Source organism: Scyliorhinus torazame, chromosome 10 (genome assembly GCF_047496885.1).
Source record: "Scyliorhinus torazame isolate Kashiwa2021f chromosome 10, sScyTor2.1, whole genome shotgun sequence".
NCBI lineage: Eukaryota > Metazoa > Chordata > Chondrichthyes > Carcharhiniformes > Scyliorhinidae > Scyliorhinus > Scyliorhinus torazame.
Window position 1 is genome coordinate 221,056,109 of NC_092716.1, and position 18,691 is coordinate 221,074,799.

General features: G+C 43.7%; 1 protein-coding gene across 4 annotated transcripts in view; it reads right to left on the reverse strand.

Annotated features, from left to right (window-relative positions):
* pde3b (phosphodiesterase 3B) overlaps positions 1 to 18,691 on the reverse strand; it is a 363,186-nt gene that overhangs the window by 63,372 nt on the left and 281,123 nt on the right. For all 4 annotated transcript variants that reach the window (XM_072466423.1, XM_072466421.1, XM_072466422.1 and 1 more), the window contains one exon: positions 4,007 to 4,119. In XM_072466423.1, coding sequence (XP_072322524.1) covers positions 4,007 to 4,119 — 113 coding nt within the window. The remainder of the gene's footprint in view (positions 1 to 4,006; positions 4,120 to 18,691) is intronic.

Sequence of the window (18,691 nt, forward strand, 5' to 3'; positions counted from 1 at the left end):
CAACTGAATAACATTAATTATTTTGAGCTTCTCACTTTGATTACTGAAGACACGTGTTCCGGAACTAGTTGTGCCCCTAGCCAACCTGTTCCACTCCAGCAACAAAACTGGCATTTACTTGACAAGGTGGAAAATTACCCAGCTATGTCCTGTCCACAAAAAGGATAAATCCAACCAGGCCAATTACCACCTGATCAGTCTACTCTACATCATCAGCAAAGACGCTTAGTTTGGGTAACGCTAGGGCCACTCAACTCCTGACCTCATTACACCCGTGGACCAAAGATTGATGAAAAAGCTGAATTCCAAGATAAAGTGAGAGCGATTGCCGTTGAGAACAAGGCAGTATGTGCCAGAGTTTGGCATCAAAGAGCTTCAGCAAAACTGAAGTTAATGGATATTGTGAGAAAACGCTCCACAGGTTGGATTCATACCCAAGACAAAGAAATATATCCTAAACTGAATTATCATCAGTTGCTTCAGCAATAATGTCCCCTCCATCAGGTCAGAAGTGGGAATGTTCACTGATGATTTCATAATAGTCCAAAGTCTGTTTCCATATGCAATAACACCTGGACAGCATTCAGACTTGGGCTGATAAGTGGCATAGAGTCATAGATGTTTACAGCATGGAAACATGTTCATCGGCCCAGCTGGTCCATGCCACCCAGTTTCAATCACTAAACTAGTCCCACTTGCCTGCATTTGGCCCATCCTGCCCATGTAACTGTCTATAGAGTCATGGAAAGTAGCATTCCCATCACACAAATGCCAGGCAATGACCATCTTCAACAAGAGAGAATCTAACCATCACCCCTTGAAATTCAATGGCATCACCATCGTTGAATCTCCTATTATCAACATCTTGGGGGTTACCATTGAACAGAAACTGAATTGGACCAGCCATGTGACTTCGAGAACAGATCAGAGACTGGGAAATCTGAGGAGAATCTGAGTGTAATATCTGAGTATATTGTTTAGTGTTACAAAAATCGGGCTGATTTTTGTAACACTAAACAATACATATTTAATTGGAAAAATTAAGGAAAATATTTATTAAATTGAGGAGGAATCTTATAGGACGCAAATGGTTTCCTTACTAGGCATAATATGCTCTCACACAATTGTGTTCAGTAGGGCGGCACGGTAGCACAGTGATTAGCAATGTTGCTTCACAGTGCCAGGGACCCGGGTTTGATTCCCGGCTTGGGTCACTGTCTGTGTGGAGTCTGCACGTTCTCCCCGTGTCTGCGTGAGTTTCCTCTGCGTGCTCCAGTTTCCTCCCATAGTCCAAAGATGTGCAGGTTACGTGGTTTGACCATGATAAATTGCCCCTTAGTGCCCAAAACGTTAGGTGGGGTTACTGGGATAGGGTGGAGGCAAAGCTTAAGTCGGGTGCTCTTTCCAAAGGCCGGTGCAGACTTAACGGGCCGAATGGCCTCTTTCTGCACTGTAAATTCCATGATTCTATGGATACTCAAGCTAAAGAGATTAAGAATGCAGAATTTAAAGAAGTTATTGAGTGGGCACATAAGTGCTTACAAGCTTATAAATACAGTATATTTTATCGTCTGTGGAATGATTATAGGACTTGGTAAGTTAAACCTACATCCTGTAATTCAGTTCAGCAGACGGAATGCGTGTGCCATGGACAGAGTGCGAGAGAGTGAGACAATGCAAAAGTGACGACATAGGGTGAGCATGACAGAGCAAGCAACATACAGACAAAAGAATAAAATACACAATAAAACTTCTATTTTTCTTCGAACGGAGTACTTTAAAGGCTCTTTGAGCACAAAACAAAATTTAAAGTTTTGCACAAATTGGAAATATAACACATTCTTCTATTGTAACCCAAATAAAAGCGAAAAATTGGAATATGGGAAACTCAGTGACCCTGCAAGTAAAGCACTTATCTGGATCAAAGTCCAGTCCAAGTCTGTGGGATAAAGGCTTTTCTTCCCTGCTAACCATAATGATGGCGTGTAAAATGCAGTTCACAATTCTCACAACACAAAACTGTCTCTAATTTAACATTCTTACACACAAGGGCCACACTGATGGATGGAACTAGAAATGGAAAATGTCACACTGTGCATCTGCAGGAACATTGAGGTTCAAGACAAGACACATTACTGGAACAGAAAAGAGGGAGCATTGTATGGTACTGTCGCCGACACATTACCTGGCAGGGGACCACATGAAGAAGAAAGAGGTATTTGAAATGAGAAAGTTTAAAATTACCAGTGGTAGTATCCGTCACCTTCATAAATTAAAATTGAGTGGGCACATCAAATTAAAGTAGCAACTGCATTCAAAGTATTCATTTATATTTCTTCAAATAACTTTCTGTTTGTGTGTCTTAACCGGGGACAAAAAACATTTAAAGTTGTGTGGCGTTACAATCCCAGCTGATGTGACTACCGGACAGTCAGGTCCCAGAATAGACCGTAACTTTAGAGGTATGGATTAGCAGACTTACAGGACTGCCAAATAATCTTTAAAAAAAGAAGAAAACATTTATTAAATAAGAAAAGATCAACTATAATACATTACTCCCTCGTTCCCACTGCACTGTTATATACAAATTTATAAGGATTACATAAGTTACAAATTATCTTAAATTCTAATGTTCTCAGTAAGTACAGTCCATGTAAACCAATAAGTGAAATGTAGTCAAGACACACCACACACTGAAACCAACAGATGCCACCCAATATAACTTCTGTGGATTTTTCATTAAATCCTCTACCCCTCATCAGAGTGCCAACCAGTTACGCTGGAACTCTTGACTTCCACGTGAGCGCTTCCAAACTCCAGTCTCAAAAGAACATGCTTTGGAATCTTATCGCAAATAAGGCTATCTCTCGGGTGCCTTCACCAAGCATCAACTTCCAGAATTGCAATCTCTCTTTTCAGTATTCCTCGGCCTTGGATTGCCACACGTATTCAAGCTTCCACACTATCTCTCGGGTACCCAGCCATGTTAACATGGCTGTGTTAAGATGTCATCAAACTGTTGATTTACCTGGGATGTCTGGTTTCTCACTTTGAATCTGGTTCTTGCAGCCATCTCTAAGTCAGAGCACTTTCTCTGTTTTTTATTTCAATGTTACCCAACAAAACCTTGTTTGGCTTCTTGTTCTTTACTCCTTTAACTGGACGGTCTTCTGGAGACGTACGTTTTGCCCAAATTCCTTGGTTTCTGGACTTCCTTTTGGGGAATCTGCTCCCTGCATCTGCCTTGCCCTGTTCAGCTTCTTTTGGTCCAACTTAAAACTAAACTCAAACGTTTATTTCGAATCTAGGGTGGTCGTTTTAAGCAACAACCTAGTTTTCCTTTAAACCCTGTTTACCGTCACATCGTAAAGCCTTTAATTACAATGCAGGCACAGTTTAGAGTGACCAAAGCCGACAGACATTCAGGCACCTTTGTTTAACATGAAGCTAACTAAAGTTATAACCCTTTCCTACACAGAAACACTAAATTAAACACAACTCTTTCTTATGCAGAAACACTAAATTAAACTTACTTAAAGCTATACCCACAAATACAAATATAGATTACTTAAAGTTGCCTATTTCCTGACACTGCGTACAAAATAATGGAATGATAGAAATGATCAAAAAGGAAATTATCTAGTTAAGTAATTCAGATACTTTTCAGAGCACAAGAGAGGGTAATTCAAATGATTAGTCTTCTGAAATTTGGGAATTTGTTTTTGTTTTTATGCAGTCTTTAAATTTATCCTTTATATTCATGCAGTAATACAGACCAGTAATGCACCAGCACTCTCTTTTGGACAGGGTGAGATGTACACCTGTCTTGGTTTCATGCTTACATATTGAGATGCAGGCCTTGTATCAGAAGATCGTTTTGCAACTTTGCTTTTTCATTTTGTTAATTAGAAAACAATTTTTCCGACAACAATTGCAGTCCTGTTAGCTGTAACAGTTTCACCAAGAGCAAAGGTAGCGTTTTTATCTCAGGAAAATGATTTGTTACCTGCTCGTCTGGGTCCGTGATGAGATGTTAAAGATAGGGATGCAGATCGAGATTTAGGAATTGTCAACAGGTTTGAACTGGAAGGCCCATTTGCCTGTGAACCTGTTAAAGTACTTGAAAAGGAAGACCAACAAACAAGTCAATCAAAAAAGTGTGCTCAAAGCATCCTAATACAATACGTCACCGAATGAATAATTGTCTATGTCACCATACAGAAAATATGCTGCGTAATTACAAATAAATAACATATTAAGAGAAATTATTTTCACTTGATAACCTTAAGGGACAGGCTGGGTTAATAGTCAATCATAACATGATCCAGACTGCTTAGTAGCCATGAATATATTTACTCTTCAAGGGATGTGGGCATCGCTGGCATGGCCAGCACGTTGCCCATCCCTCATTGCCCTTTGAGCTGAGTGGCTTACTAAGCCATAACAGGATACACTTGAGACTGGAGCCACACAGAGACCAGGCCAGGTAAGATTTAAACGTGAATATATTGCAAAAACCCAAATACTGTAATGTAAGAAATACATGAACACACACAGAATTAAAGCATTTCTCGAAATTCAATGGAAAAAGTGAAACGATTTGAATAAATACACAGCAACGTCTAATCTCTAACTGTACAATCTTTAAATCACAGATAATGTGAGCTAATTTTCTTTTCACATTTCTTATATACAGTTCTGTATGCTAACTGATAGCCGTTTATGCACTTTCTTTCGAAGGAAATTGCAAACTCCAAACAGATTACAATGAGAATTGCACACACTAGTGATCAATATATGACAGATCATCACAATTGCTTCACCAATTTCAGGAATACAGTAATCCGAGAAGAAAAGTGGCTTAAACATTTGTAACAAACTCCAATACTTACCTTAATTGGCAGTCAGAGATCGGGGCCAAGTTCTGACGCCAGCGTGAAAAGCGACGCAAACCACTCTGGTGTCAACAGACCCCCGATTATCAGGTATTCACCCCTTCCTAGGGGGCTAGGTCAGCGCCGGAGTGGTCTCCACTGCTCCAGCCGGCGCGAGTTCGTGCATGCGCGCTATGGCCGGCGCGGGTTCGCGCATGCGCGTGGGTTCCTGTCTCCGCGCTGGCCCCCGGGCAATATGGCAGAGCCTTACAGGGGCCCGTCGCGGAGGAACATAGGCCCCCACAGAACCAGCCCGCCCGCCGATTGGTAGGCTCCGATCACGGACCAGGCCATCGTGGCGGCCCCCACCCCAGGGATCGGATCTCCCCCCCCGTCCCCCACCAGGACCGACCCGCAGACACAACTTCCAGGTCCTGCTGTGTGGGACATATGTGACCCTCGCCGGCAGGACTTGGCTGAACTCCGTGGGCACTCGGCCCGTCGAATCGCCGGGCCCGGGGGGGGGGCGCTTTCAACGACCCCCGACCAGCGCGGCGGTGACCCTGCGGGCGCCCGAGAATCGGCGTCGGGGCAGCGTGGCGCGATTCCCGCGCACCCCCCCCCCCCCCCCCCCGGGGATTCTGAGCCGGCGCGGGGTTAGAGAATCCCGGCCCAGGAGTTCAAGGGCTAGGAACTATTGTTTCTGGACCTCAGCACATGTGCCAGCTGGGAACTGATCACTATGTGCGGTTTGTCCATTTTTACATCTTCAGGCTTGGAACCGGCCCTGCACACAATGGACAAAAGAAGAAATGTGAAACAGCACAAAAAGCGGGTCAAGTGACCTGAACACAATCAAGAGAAGGTGTCCCAGGAAGAAGGATGCAGGAAGCAGTACAGGGACAACACCCAAATGGTGGTCCAAAACCAAATAATGGGAGAGAAAGAGGTCCCAGAAGACGGACTCAGGTAAGGAACAAGGGCAAACATCAGAAACCAATCCTGCAAGTGAAGTTAAGAAATGAGCAGAGAAAAAGGAGCCCGAGTTAAAAGAAAGAGCAGGCTTGAAGCAATATGAGCCCAAGAGAAGCTTTGAAGATCTAAGGGGTCAGCCAAAGGTTGGTGACTCCCGATGGGCTGTAGATGCAAAACTTGTTGTGTTCTGTTTGGTATGGCTGTAGATCTGAAAGTGTGCTTGGAAGGCAAAGCGGAGCGTACTCTGAAATCCAGAGGAAAGGAATCCCAGAAGGCAAAATTGAAATCCTGGAGATGGATTTTTGTTGAAGCTATCCGAGTGAAAGAGACTTTTAGAGAAACTTCCAAGGCAAGTTCCTCAAACTTTAAGATTGGAAACACGCCTGAGAAAGACAGAGTTTCAATGAGACTGGTTGGCCCCTTAGGTGACAAGTGTCTGGGTGGGTTGTTGAGAAATCCATAGAACCTGCTTTTGTAGCATCTGCCATGTACTTTAGCATGTGGTGCCACTGACAACAGTTCGGCCAGTTGGTTCACATGTACTGCATACTTATTCTGAATATTAGACTATGTGTCCCCATGCGCTGGTGCCGTCTCAACCTCAGGCATGCAGAGAATGTTTGATGCAGTCATCTAATACACTGGAGCAGAAAGGCAAGCAGCCAGTCTCATTCGCAGATGCATGTACCAGGACAGCAGAAAGTAAGAGGTCCACAAGCATTTGTGTAAATCCAACTGGTTGATACCTTATTGTTTAATGTCAAAGAATTGGCATTGAGTATGAAAAGAAAGGTTATGCTGACCTTCAGATAATGTTTTGAGTGCCAATTTCTGCAGTGTTGACTGTCACCAACTAGTAAGCGCTTGAGAAAGAGATAATGAAAAGATCTGTGCTGCATGAGGACAATGGTGAATGAATGGAATGGCATAATGTCATGCCTGGCTATTAATTATACTTGGGGGTGGGGGTTGGGGGGGGGATTTCAACTTTCCCAACATAAATTGGGATAGTCATAGTGTAAAGGGTTTAGAGGGGGAGAATTTCTTGAAATGTTGTTTTTTGTATCAATATGTAGGAGGCCCAACAAGAGATGGAGCAGAGCTGGATCTGGTTCTGGGGAATGAAGCCGGACAAGTGTTCAATGTGGCAGATGGGGAGCATCTGAGTGATAGTGACCACAACACGGTACGGTTCAAGTTTGTGAGAGACAAAGAAAAAGATTACCTGTAAAAGATGGTTTGGACTGGGATAATGCAGATTTTACTGAAATAAAGCAGGATCTGGCCAAATTTGGCTGGGAACAGCTTCTTGCGGAAAAATCTATAGAATCATAGAATTTACAGTGCAGAAGGAGGCCATTTGACCCATCAAGTCTGCAACAGCCCTTGGAAAGAGCACCCTACTTAAGCCCGCCCCAACCCCGTAACCCCACCCAGCGGTTTTGGACACTAAGGGCAATTTATCATGGCCAATTCACCTAACCTGAACATCTTTGGACTGTGGGAGGAAACCGGAGCACCCACAGGAAACCAACGCAGACACTGGGAGAACGTGCAAACTCCGCACAGACAGTGACCCAAGCTGGAAATCGAACCTGGAACCCTGGAGCTGTGAAGCAACTGTGCTAACCACTGTGCTACCGTGCTGCCATTCGAGTGGAACAGTAGAGGGTATTCAAAAAGGAAATGGGAATAATACAGGTCCAACATGTTCCATATAGGAGGAAATGTATGAACAGTAAGTTCAGGAAACCGTGCATGTCTCGGACAATCTAAGACTGGATAAGGAGAAAGAGAAAGGCTTTTAGCAAGTGCAAAGGGAGAAATTCAACTGCGGCTCTGGGAGAGTATAGGGAAGTGCAAGAGGGAGCTTCCGAAAGCAATTATAAGAGCAAAAAGGGGGCATGACAAAGGACTTGCGGATAAGACGAGGTAGAATCCTGATATATTCTAGAAATACATTGAGGAGAAAGAGTAGGGCCCATTAGAGACAAATGGGGCAATCTGTGTGCAAAGCTGCAGGTTGTTAAATGAATACTTCTCATTGGTTTTCACTCAGGAGGACCACAACTTAGATACAGAATTCAGGATATGGGACTGTGAGGACCTTAAGCAGCTTGACATGGGAAGTGAGGAGATATTGGAGGCTTATAAATAGACAAACCCCCAGGCTCAGATAAACTGCATCCAAGGCTGCTGTGGGAGGCGAGGCAAGAAATTTCAGGGACTTTGGTGCAAGTTTTTAATTCCTCTCTAGCCACGGGGGAAGTGCCAGAGGACTGGAGAGCAGCTAGTGTTGTTCCACTTTTCAAGAAATGTGAACTAGGGAATTACAGACCAGTGGGTTTCCCGTAGTGGCAGGGAAACTATTGGTGAACATTCTGAAGGAGAGAATTCATTTCCAATTGGAAAGTCATGGGTTGATTAGGGATAGTCAGCACAGTTTTGTCAGAGAGAGAACATGCCGAACAATTTTGATAGAATTTTTTGATAAAGTGACTAAGTGCGTGGATGAAGGAAGTGCAGTTGATGTAGTTTATATGGATTTTAGAAAAGCCTTTGACAAGGTCCCACACGGGAGACTGATTGAGAAGGTTGAAGCAAATAGAATTCAAGGAAACTTGTCAAGATGGATCCAAAACTGGCTTAGTAATAGGACACAAAGGGTGGTTGTAAAAGGCTGTTTGAGTAACTGGACGCCCATGGGGAACTAAGTTTTCAGATGATTAGGGGGGTTAAGAAGAGGGTCATAGTTTACAGGAAGATATTGATGGGTTGGTCAAATGGGCAGAGCAGTGGCATATGGTATTTAACTCTGATAAGTGTGAGGTGATGCACTTTGGAAGAAAGAGGTTAAGGGAGTATGTAATGATTGGCAGGACACTAGGAAGCTCAGAGGAACAGATGGGTCTTGGGGTACTTATTCACAGATCCCTGAAGGCAGCAGAGCAGATCAATAGGGTAGTTAAGAAGGCATTCAGTCATGGCATAGAATACAAGAGCAAGGAGGTTATTTTGGAGCTGTACAGAATGTTGATTAGGCCACAGCTAGAGTACTGTGTGCAGTTCTGGTCACCTCACGATCGGAAAATTGCACTGGAGGAGGTACAGAGGACATTCACCAGGATATTGGCTGGGATGGAGCATCTGCGCTACAAGGAAAGACGGGATAGGCTTGAATTGTTTTCTTTAGAGCAGAAAAGGCTGAGAGGGGAACATGATTGACATGTACAATATTCTAAGGGGTCTGAACAGGGTAAATAGGAAGCAGCGGCTCCCCTTGGTTAAGGGGTCTATCACAAGGGGCCAAAGTCTTAGGGTGAGGCGCATGATATTCAGAATTTAAGAAAAAAAAATCATTCAAGAAGCTGATGAGAATGTGGATACTTCATCCGCTTGAGCCTCCTGCTCCTCTGGGTGTTGCACAGTCTTAAATGTTAACTCTGTTTGTCTTTCCACAGATGCAACCAGACCTGCTCAGTATTTCCAGATTTTTTTATTTTGCTATGAGTTAGTTCCTAATTGCAGTTATGCACCACTACATCTGTAACAATATGTAAAGAAATTATTTCACCATGAATTAGAAATAATTACTGTGCCTCTCAGAACCCTCACCCACTTTCTGAATTTTATGCCTTGAACCTCTGGTGCTAGAAATTTATACTTTAAGATAAGGACTTAATTAAATTCAATCTAGAAGTTTTTACTACTATCGCAAAAATAAGGTGTAATTTTTCTCTTCATTACTATGTCAGATGTATTTGCATTTTCTGACTCTTTGGAAGGATAATTTTGACAACACAAACAAAAAACATTTGAATTTGATCACTTATCCAACCGGCCTGACAAGATTGCTGTGACCTTATTTATTTATTTTTTTTAAAACCTTTCATTCAGAAAAAAGTTCAATTATTACAGAACAGTGGAACAAATTCATATAATTTTTAGAAAAATCCCCACAACCCAGCCCACCTGACCCAGATCTAAGTAGAACACCTCCTCCACCTCGCCCCCCCCCCCCACCCCGCCCCCCACAATTGCTGACGACAACCAGCTCTTTAAAGAAGGTAATGAATGGCAGCCACCTCAAGTAAAACCACTCCTCCAATCCTCTTATGGCATTCTTGATCTTTTCTAAATGGAGGAATTTTGATAAATCCCCCAACCATGCTGAAGCCTTATGCGACGTCGATGCCCTCCATCCGAGCAAGACTCACCTCCGGGCTATTAGAGAGGCGAAGATCAAGTCATCAGCCTTCTTTTCCTCCTGCAGGCCCGGCAACTCAGACACTCCAAAAATCGCACAGCTCCATTCTAACTCCCAAAATCTCTGACATTGTTTCGAAGAAGGAAATGCAGAATTTAAACAACTTAGGGCAAGGCAAAAACATGTGTGAGTGGTTCGCCGGCCCCCTCATACAAAACTCACACCTATCGTACACACCCAGGACGAAGCCAGCCACAATTGCTCTCGTCAAGTGTGCCCTGCATACCACTTTAAACTGCAGCAAACTCAACCTTGCACACAAGGAGGTGAAACTGACCCTATGCAGAACCTCCCTCCACACCCCCTCCCCCAAAACCAACCCCAACTCTTCCTCCCATTTCCTCTTTACTTCCCCCAGCAAAGCCTTCCTCGTCGACATCAACTGCCCATATATATCTCCTTCCCCTATCTCGTCAAGAGATAGCATCTTACCAATAAGTGAAAGCACCGGCAACCAAGGAAATGAAGAGAGTTCCTTCGGCACAAACTTTCACACCTGCAGATATCTGAAAATATTCCCTCCCTGGAGTTGGAATTTCTCCACCAACTCCTCCAGCCCAGCAAACCTACCCTCCACGAACAAATTTCTAAACCTCTCAACCCCTCCCTCTCCCAGATCTTGTACGTCAAACCCATCCGAACCAGTACAAACCTATGATTCCCACAGTTCGGTGCTAGTAGCGAAATAAACCCTAGTTTAAAGTGCTGTCTGAATAGATTCCATATTCTCAAAGAAGCTATCACTGGACTTGAAGAGAACCTCGTCGAAGAGAATGGCAGAGGAGCAGTAGCAAGTGCGCTCAAGCTCAAACTGAAATAAGAAGCCTCCCCTCCATCCACCCCACACCTACCTGGATCCTTAAACCACCCCCACTCTTTCTCAATTTTTGCCGCTCAGTAATAGTACATCAAATTAGGCAGTGCCAACTCCCTCCCCGCGACTGTCTACCCCTTTGCAAGAAAGTCCTTCAGATCTGCGAGGGTCTTACCTGCCCAAACAAAAGTCGAAATTAACTTGTTGACCCTATTAAAGAAAGATTTGGGAAGAAAGACAGGGAGACATTGAAACACAAACGGGAGACATTGAAACACAAACAAGAATGTTCATCTTAACCCTTTCCGCCAAAGACAATGGGAGGGCTTCCCACATATTCAGGTTCGCCTTCACCCCCTCGACCAGACTGGCCAGGTTCAACTTATATAACAAGACCTGGACATTAACTACCCGCACTCCCAGATACCTAAAACTAGTGCTGGCCTGCCGAAACGGTAGCCCCTACAGATCAGCTCTCATCCCCAGAGTTTTCAGCAGAAAAACCTCACTCTTACCTACGTTCAAACTAAATCCTGAGAAGGAACCAAACTTCCTAAGCACCTCCATTATCTTTCCCACATTAGAGGGAGGGTCCATAACATATAGCAAAAAATCATCGGCATACAAGGACACCCCATGCTCTCTACCACCCCTCTCTATACCGTTGCACCCAGCCGATGACCTATGTGCAGGTAAAAAGGGCCAAAAACCAAATTCCCAAGCAGGAGCGACATTGTGTGTGACCGTTCACCTCATAGCCTGCCACTGGAAGTCTAATGGTTATTTCTACCTGATTCAATTGGGCTTACCTGTTGGATAATATTGTATTCAATGCATTTCTAAAATGCATCCTCTATTTACCCTTTCCAGGTTGAGCACTGTGTAATTAGTTAGGAGCAGCACTCTGCCTGGTACAGGAACAACTACTCTTGTTCCCCAGAGTATGATGTCATCCTGACAGCTCAATTCAATCTTGTGGGTAAAGAATGGTTTTATTTTGTCTCTCACGTTAGACAGAAGTGGATCTTGATTGGTCCAGTTTTTGATCTGCTTCGCCATGATGACTTCCTGTGACACTGGAGTATATTGATTTTTTCTTGCAAGGGTAGGCAGCTAAGAGCATCCGCATTCCCCACATGTGCTCCTGGTCGATGCTTGAATGCATATTCGTAGATGGGCAGAATTAATGTCCATCGTTGAATTCTTGCCAAGGTGATCGGCGGGATAGCCTTGTTCTCTTTGAAGAGCACCAAGAACGATTTGTCATCAGAAACAATGGTAAAGTATCTAACCATGCAAATACTGGCAGACTTTTGTGACAGCAAAGACTATCGATAGTCTTTTTCTCGATCTGAGTAGCCTTTTTTGGTCTTAGAGTTCTTGTCACATAACCTATCGGTCTTTCAGAGCAATCGGCCAACGCATGGGATAATGCCGCACCAACACCATATACCTTCCATCTTTAGGTGTGTCGAAGTGTGCCAACATGTTTGAGAAATGCAACAATTGCTTTATTCTGTTGAAAGCTTCTTCCTGGGATGCCTTCCAAGAACAACGATGATATTTCTTTAGCAGAATATACAAGGGGGCCAATACAATTTATAAGTTTGGTAAAAATATATCTGTAGCAGTTTACCATCCCCCAAAACAAATGTGTTTGTGGGTGCAGGCACCTCCTTTATCACCTTGGCCTAGACTTCCGCCTTGTGGAATCCATGCGCATATACATGGGGCCCCAGGGAGTTCACTTCAGTGGCTTGAATGGTGCACTTTTCTTTCTTGAGGCAAGCTCCAGCCTCCTGAAATCTCTTTAACACCTCTAAGTTTGCTAGGTGCTTGGCCTCTGTCGATCCAGTTGTAAGGACATCATCAAGTTATACTACAAACTGCGGTAGCCCTTGTATCAGATTCTCCGTTGTCCTTTGGAATATTACACATGCCAAAGACACGCCAAAAGGCAGGCATTTGTACTGGAATGGGCCTTTGTGTGTTTTTATCGTGACATAAGCCTGGGAATCATCGTGTAATTTGGGCAGCATGGTAGCACAATGGTTAGCACTGCTGTCTCACAGTTCCAGGGACCCAAGTTCAATTCCAGACTTGGGTGGAGTTTGCACTTCCTCCCAGTGTCTGCGTGAGTTTCTTCCGGGTGCTCCGGCTTCCTCCCACAGTCCAAAGATGTGCAGGTTAGGTGGATTAGCCATGCTAAATTGTCCCTTAGTGTCCAAAAGGTTAGGTGAGGTTACTGGGTTGTGGGGACAGGATGGAGGCGTGGGTTTAAGTAGGGTGCGCTTTCCCAGGGCCAGAGTAGACTCGATGGGCCAAATGGCCCCCTGCACTGTAAATTCTATGAATCTATGATAATTTGAGCTGCTGGTACGCATGACTCACATATGGCTTTGTCGAAGATTGGCCTCTTGCCAGCTTTGCATATAGGTCTTCAAATCCTGGGATTGGATATTTATCCAGCTTGGTGGCCTGATTAACTGTTAGTTTAGAATCGCCGCAAATGTGGATGGTCGTGTCCAGTTTCAAGACAGGGACTGTAGGTGCTGCTCATTCTGATAACTGAACTAGCTAGATACTGCCTCGTTCTTCCAAACTGTTTAACTCGGTATTCACTTTCTCATGCAAGCTATATCGTGCCGGTTTTGTCCGAAAAAGAGTCAGGGAGTCGCCTCTGGATCCACATAAATCTCAGATTGTACCCCATTGATTTTACCTGATTCATCATAGGAGATGCTCTCGTATTCTCTCATCAGTTCAGGCAGTCCTCCTTCCCACACTTGAAAATTTTTGGCCCAACTCAAATTGATTTCTTCAAGCCAATCGCGGCTGAGAAGGCTTGGTTGTTAACCTGTCACTATTATCACTGGGAGCTGGGTAGACTGTTGTCCATAGCTTACAGGTATCATTGTGGTGCTTTTTATTTTTTATTGCTTCGCTCATATAAGTCTTCAACTTGGCAGAAGTGCTCTTCAAAATCAGTGGTTGGACTTCCTATCTTAGGTACTGAAATGTAAGCTTGCCCATCATAGTTGCTGATGCCCCTGTATCCATTTCCATCTTAAGAGGCTTCCCAATTACCTGGTGTGTTACAGTAATAGGGTCCATCTTGCCTGTTTTTAAATTAAACATAGTGAATACCAGAATCATGGGTGCTGGGCTCTTCCACATAGTATACTTGTAACATTTTAATGATCGATCACTCGCCGATTTTGACTGAGCTCAGCACTGCTTTATCAAATGCTCTCTTTTTTGACAAAAAAACCCACTCACTCACCTTAAATGGACATAGACATAGATGATTCAAGAGTGTGGTTACCTCCACATCACTAACATTCCACTTTAAGCATTATTGACCGATTGCCTATTCTGTACCTTTCTGTTTTGTTGGTAGCTGAAATTGCTTCCCACTTCGCGGCTGCTTTGATGGTTTTAGCACCACGACTGGCTGCAGGTTCCTGCCCGAACTGGTGAACAGCACCATTTTGTGCATTCTACAACTCTTGTGCACCTTTTTAAGCCCTTTCCATGGCCAGTGCCATCTCCAATGTTTGTTTAAAAATTATGTCAACCTCTGCAAGCAATCGGTGTTGAATAACACTGTTGCTCATGCCACAGACTAACCTATCCAGTAACATGTCACATAGGGTGGCTTCAAAAACACAATACCAATAATTGCTTCAGTTTAACAATGTAAGTGGAAATCGATTCACCTGGGGATCTCACCCTCTAATTCAATTTGAATGTCTGGAATGACTGATGGTTGAGGTTGCAATTGAACTTTCAGCAAATCCACAAGGTCACAAAATAACTTGGGAGTCAGGCTTTGGGCTGTAAGACTGCGAATGAGCCTTTCGGTCTGAGTTCCAGAAACACGTAGAAGAATTACTTTGCATTTCGCCTCCTCCTATATTTTGTTTGCTTGGTAATAATAACAAAGATGCTCAACAGATTGTGGCCAGTCCTCAGTGGAAAAGTCAAACGGGTATGTTTGCCCAAAGAGAAGTATTCCGGTGAGAGCTTTTCTTTTTTCGGACTTCGATTAAGATAGGATACTCACAGGTGCCGACCAGAGTCAGTGTCAGGATAATTTTTCCTCATTGCCAGATGTGAAGATGCACTTTCACATACATCATTAATGAACACAAAAAGGATTTATTAAGAATCGTTCAGCAGCCTTGTGGTTGTTGCTAGCTCCTATAATGTGTCTTTGCGAGAAGCCTCTCTCATCATGGGGTAATTTCACACTTTTGAGTCCTGAATTGGTCACACAGGCCATGCGACCTTTACTCTGCTGTGCTGTCCTTAAAGGGACAATTACCACAGCAACAAAAATACATGACACCTGAACATTGAATCATGAAGTGTTTTAGATGGGGGATTTCAGTTCACAGAAATATTTTTCACGTGGAATTAGCCTCTCCCTATATTTATGGCTTCTTCCAACAGATGGCAGATTCAAAATGACTCATGGAGCTAAAAGGCTGAAATTTCAATTTATGCCCTTTTCCTCCAATGATCATTTTAAGATAACCAACTTTAATAATAATTTATCAAGACTATGAACTGTTGTACAATTTTGTTAAACTGGATATCTAGCAGGCCACACTCTTGCTAGGGTACAGCACAGCTAATGTCACAGAATTACAAAATCACAGAAGTGTTGCAATGTAGAAGGAGGCCATTCGACACATCATATTTGCAGCAGCTCTCCTAATGAGCAATTCATCTTATGGCATTTTCCCACCGTTTCACTGCAACCTTGCACATTCTTCCTTTTCAGGTAACAATCTGTTTTGCACTTCTTTTCACTTTTCCACCTTGGTGACTTCGAAATACCTTTCAAGATTAGTAATATCTGACAAATTAGTCAGAGAACAACTGCCATCTTGTTCTGAAGCTAAATTCATCAGTGCTGGTTGACATGAGCTATCTGCATTAGTACAACTCTGAAGGAGATCTAAATCTCATTCTCACAGGATGGTGGCCATACCTCCCATCATGCCTATGCCACCTCTCAGAAAGTTATCCTATTAGCCCCAATATCCTTTACTTTCCCCTTTGTCCTGATAATGTTTTCTTTTCAAATATCTATCAAATACCTTTTTCGAAAGTTAAATCTATTTCCACCCTTTCCGACAGCGGGGCAGCAATAACTCAGGAGATAGAAAAGGCATGTCGAAAGACAATATTACAATAATCATGGGGGAGTTCAATATGCAGGTGGATTGGGAAAATCAGGTTGGTAGTGGATCCCAAGAAAAGGAATTTGTGGAATGTCGAAGAGATGATTTTTTTTGGAGCAGCTTGTGACAGAGCCTACGAGGGATCAAGCAATTCTGGATTTGGTGATGTGTAATGAGGCAGACTTGATTGGGGAACTTAAGGTGATGGAACCCTTAGGGAGCAGTGATCACAATATGATAGAATTTACCCTGCAGTTTCAGAGGGAGAAGCTGGGATCAGATGTAACAGTATTACAACTAAATAAGGCCAACTACAAAGACATGAGGGAGGAGCTGGGCAGAGTTGATTGGAAAGGGAGCCTAGCAGGGAAGACAGTGGAACAGCAAAGGAAGGAGTTTTTGGGAGTTATTCGGGAGGCAGAACAGAAATTCATCCCAAGGAGGAAACATGCTAAGGGGAGGACAAGGCATCCATGGCTGACCAGGGAAGTCAAGGACAGCATAAAAGCAAAAGAAAAACCATGCTTAGTGGCGAGGATTAGTGGGGAGCAGAGGATTGGGAAGCCTTTAAAAGCGAGTAGAGGACAACAAAAAAAGCAATATGGGGAGAGAAGTTTAAATATGACTGCAAGCTAGCAAGTAATATAAAAGAAGATAAGATGAGTTTTTTTCAATATATAAAAGGTAAGAGAGAGGCAAAAATGGACATTGGACCACTGGAAAATGTGGCTGGAGAAGTAATAATAGGAAACAAAGAAATGGCAGAGGAACTGCAGAGTTACTTTGCATCATTCTCCACGGTGGAAGCCACCAGTGGGATGCCAGAGCTCCAGGAGAATCAGGGGGCAGAGGTAACTGTAGTGGCCATCACAAAGGAGAAGATTCTGGGGAAACTAAAAGGTCTGAAGGTGGATAAATCACCTGGACCGAATGGACTACATCCCAGTGTTCTAAAAGAGATAGCTGAGGAGATTGTGGAGGCATTAGTGGTGATCTTTCAGGAATCACCGGAGGCAGGGAGGGTCCCAGAGGACTGGAAAGTAGCTAATGTAACACCTCTGTATAAGAAAGGAGGGAGGCAGAAGACGGAAAATTAAAGGCCAGTTAGCCTGACTTCGGTCATTGGCAAGATTTTAGAGCCCATTATTAAAGATGAGATTGTTGAGTACTTGCAAGTGCATGGTAAAATAGGACTGAGTCAGCACGGCTTCGTCAAGGAGAGGTCATGTCTGACAAATCTGTTAGAATACTTTGAGGGGTAACAAGGAAGTTAGACAAAGGAGAACCAGTGGACATGATATATTTGGATTTCCAGAAGGCCTCTGACAAGGTGCCGCAAAGGAGACTGTTAAATAAGTTAAGAGCCCATGGTGTTAAGGGTAAGATCCTGGCATGGATGGAGGATTGGCTGACTGGCAGAAGGCAGAGAGAGAGGATAAAGGGGTATTTTTCAGGATGGCAGCCGGTGACTAGTGATGTGCCTCAGGAGTCGGTGCTGGGGCCACAACTTTTCACAACATACATTAATGAACTGGAAGAAGAAACTGAAGGCATTGTTGCTAAGTTTGCAGATAATACAAAGATGTGTAGAGGAAGAAGTAGTATTGAGGAAGCAGGAGGGCTGCAGAAGGACTTGGACAGGCACCGACAGTGGGCAAAGAAGTGGCAGATGGAATACAATATGGAAAAGTGTGAGATTATGCACTTTGGAAGGAAGAATGGAGGCATAGAGTATTTTCTAAATGAAGAAATTCTTAGGAAGTCCGAAGCACAAAGGGACTTAGGAGTCCTTGTTCAAGGTTCTCTTAAGGTTAACATGTAGGTTCAGTGGGCAGTTAGGAAGACAAATACAATGTTAGCATTCATGTTGAGGGCTAGAATACAAGAGCAGGGATGTACTTCTGAGGCTAGATAAAGCTCTGGTCAGACCCTATTTAGAGTATTATGAACAGTTCTGGGCCCCTATCCAAGGAAAGATGTGCTGGCCTTGGAAAGGGTCCAGAGTAGGTTCACAAGAATGATCCCTGGAATGAAGAGCTTGTCGTATGAGGAACGGTTGAGGACTCTGGGTCTGTACTCATTGGAGTTTACAAGGATGAGGAGGGATCTTATTGAAACTTACAGGATACTGCAAGGCCTGGATAGAGTGGATGTGGAGAGGATGTTTCCACTTGTAGGAAAAACTAGAGCCAGAGGGCACAATCTCAGTAGAAAGAGTAAAGGGACGAATCCTTTAAACAGAGATGGAGGAATTTCTTCAGCCAGAGGGTGTTGAATCTGTGGAACTCTTTGTCGCAGAAGTCTGTGGTGGCCAAATCACTGAGTGTCTTTAAGACTGAGATAGATAGGTTCTTGATTTATAAGGGGATCAGGGGATATGGTGGGAAGGCAAGAGAATGGGGATGAGAAAAATATCAGCCATGATTGAATGGCGGAGCAGACTCATTGGGCTGAGTGGCCTAATTGTGCTCCTATGTCTGATGGTCTTATGGATTCCATACCCCTGGTTCACAAATAGAAATCTCATCTCCCCTCTGGCCTTTATGTCAATAACCTCAAATATGTCTCT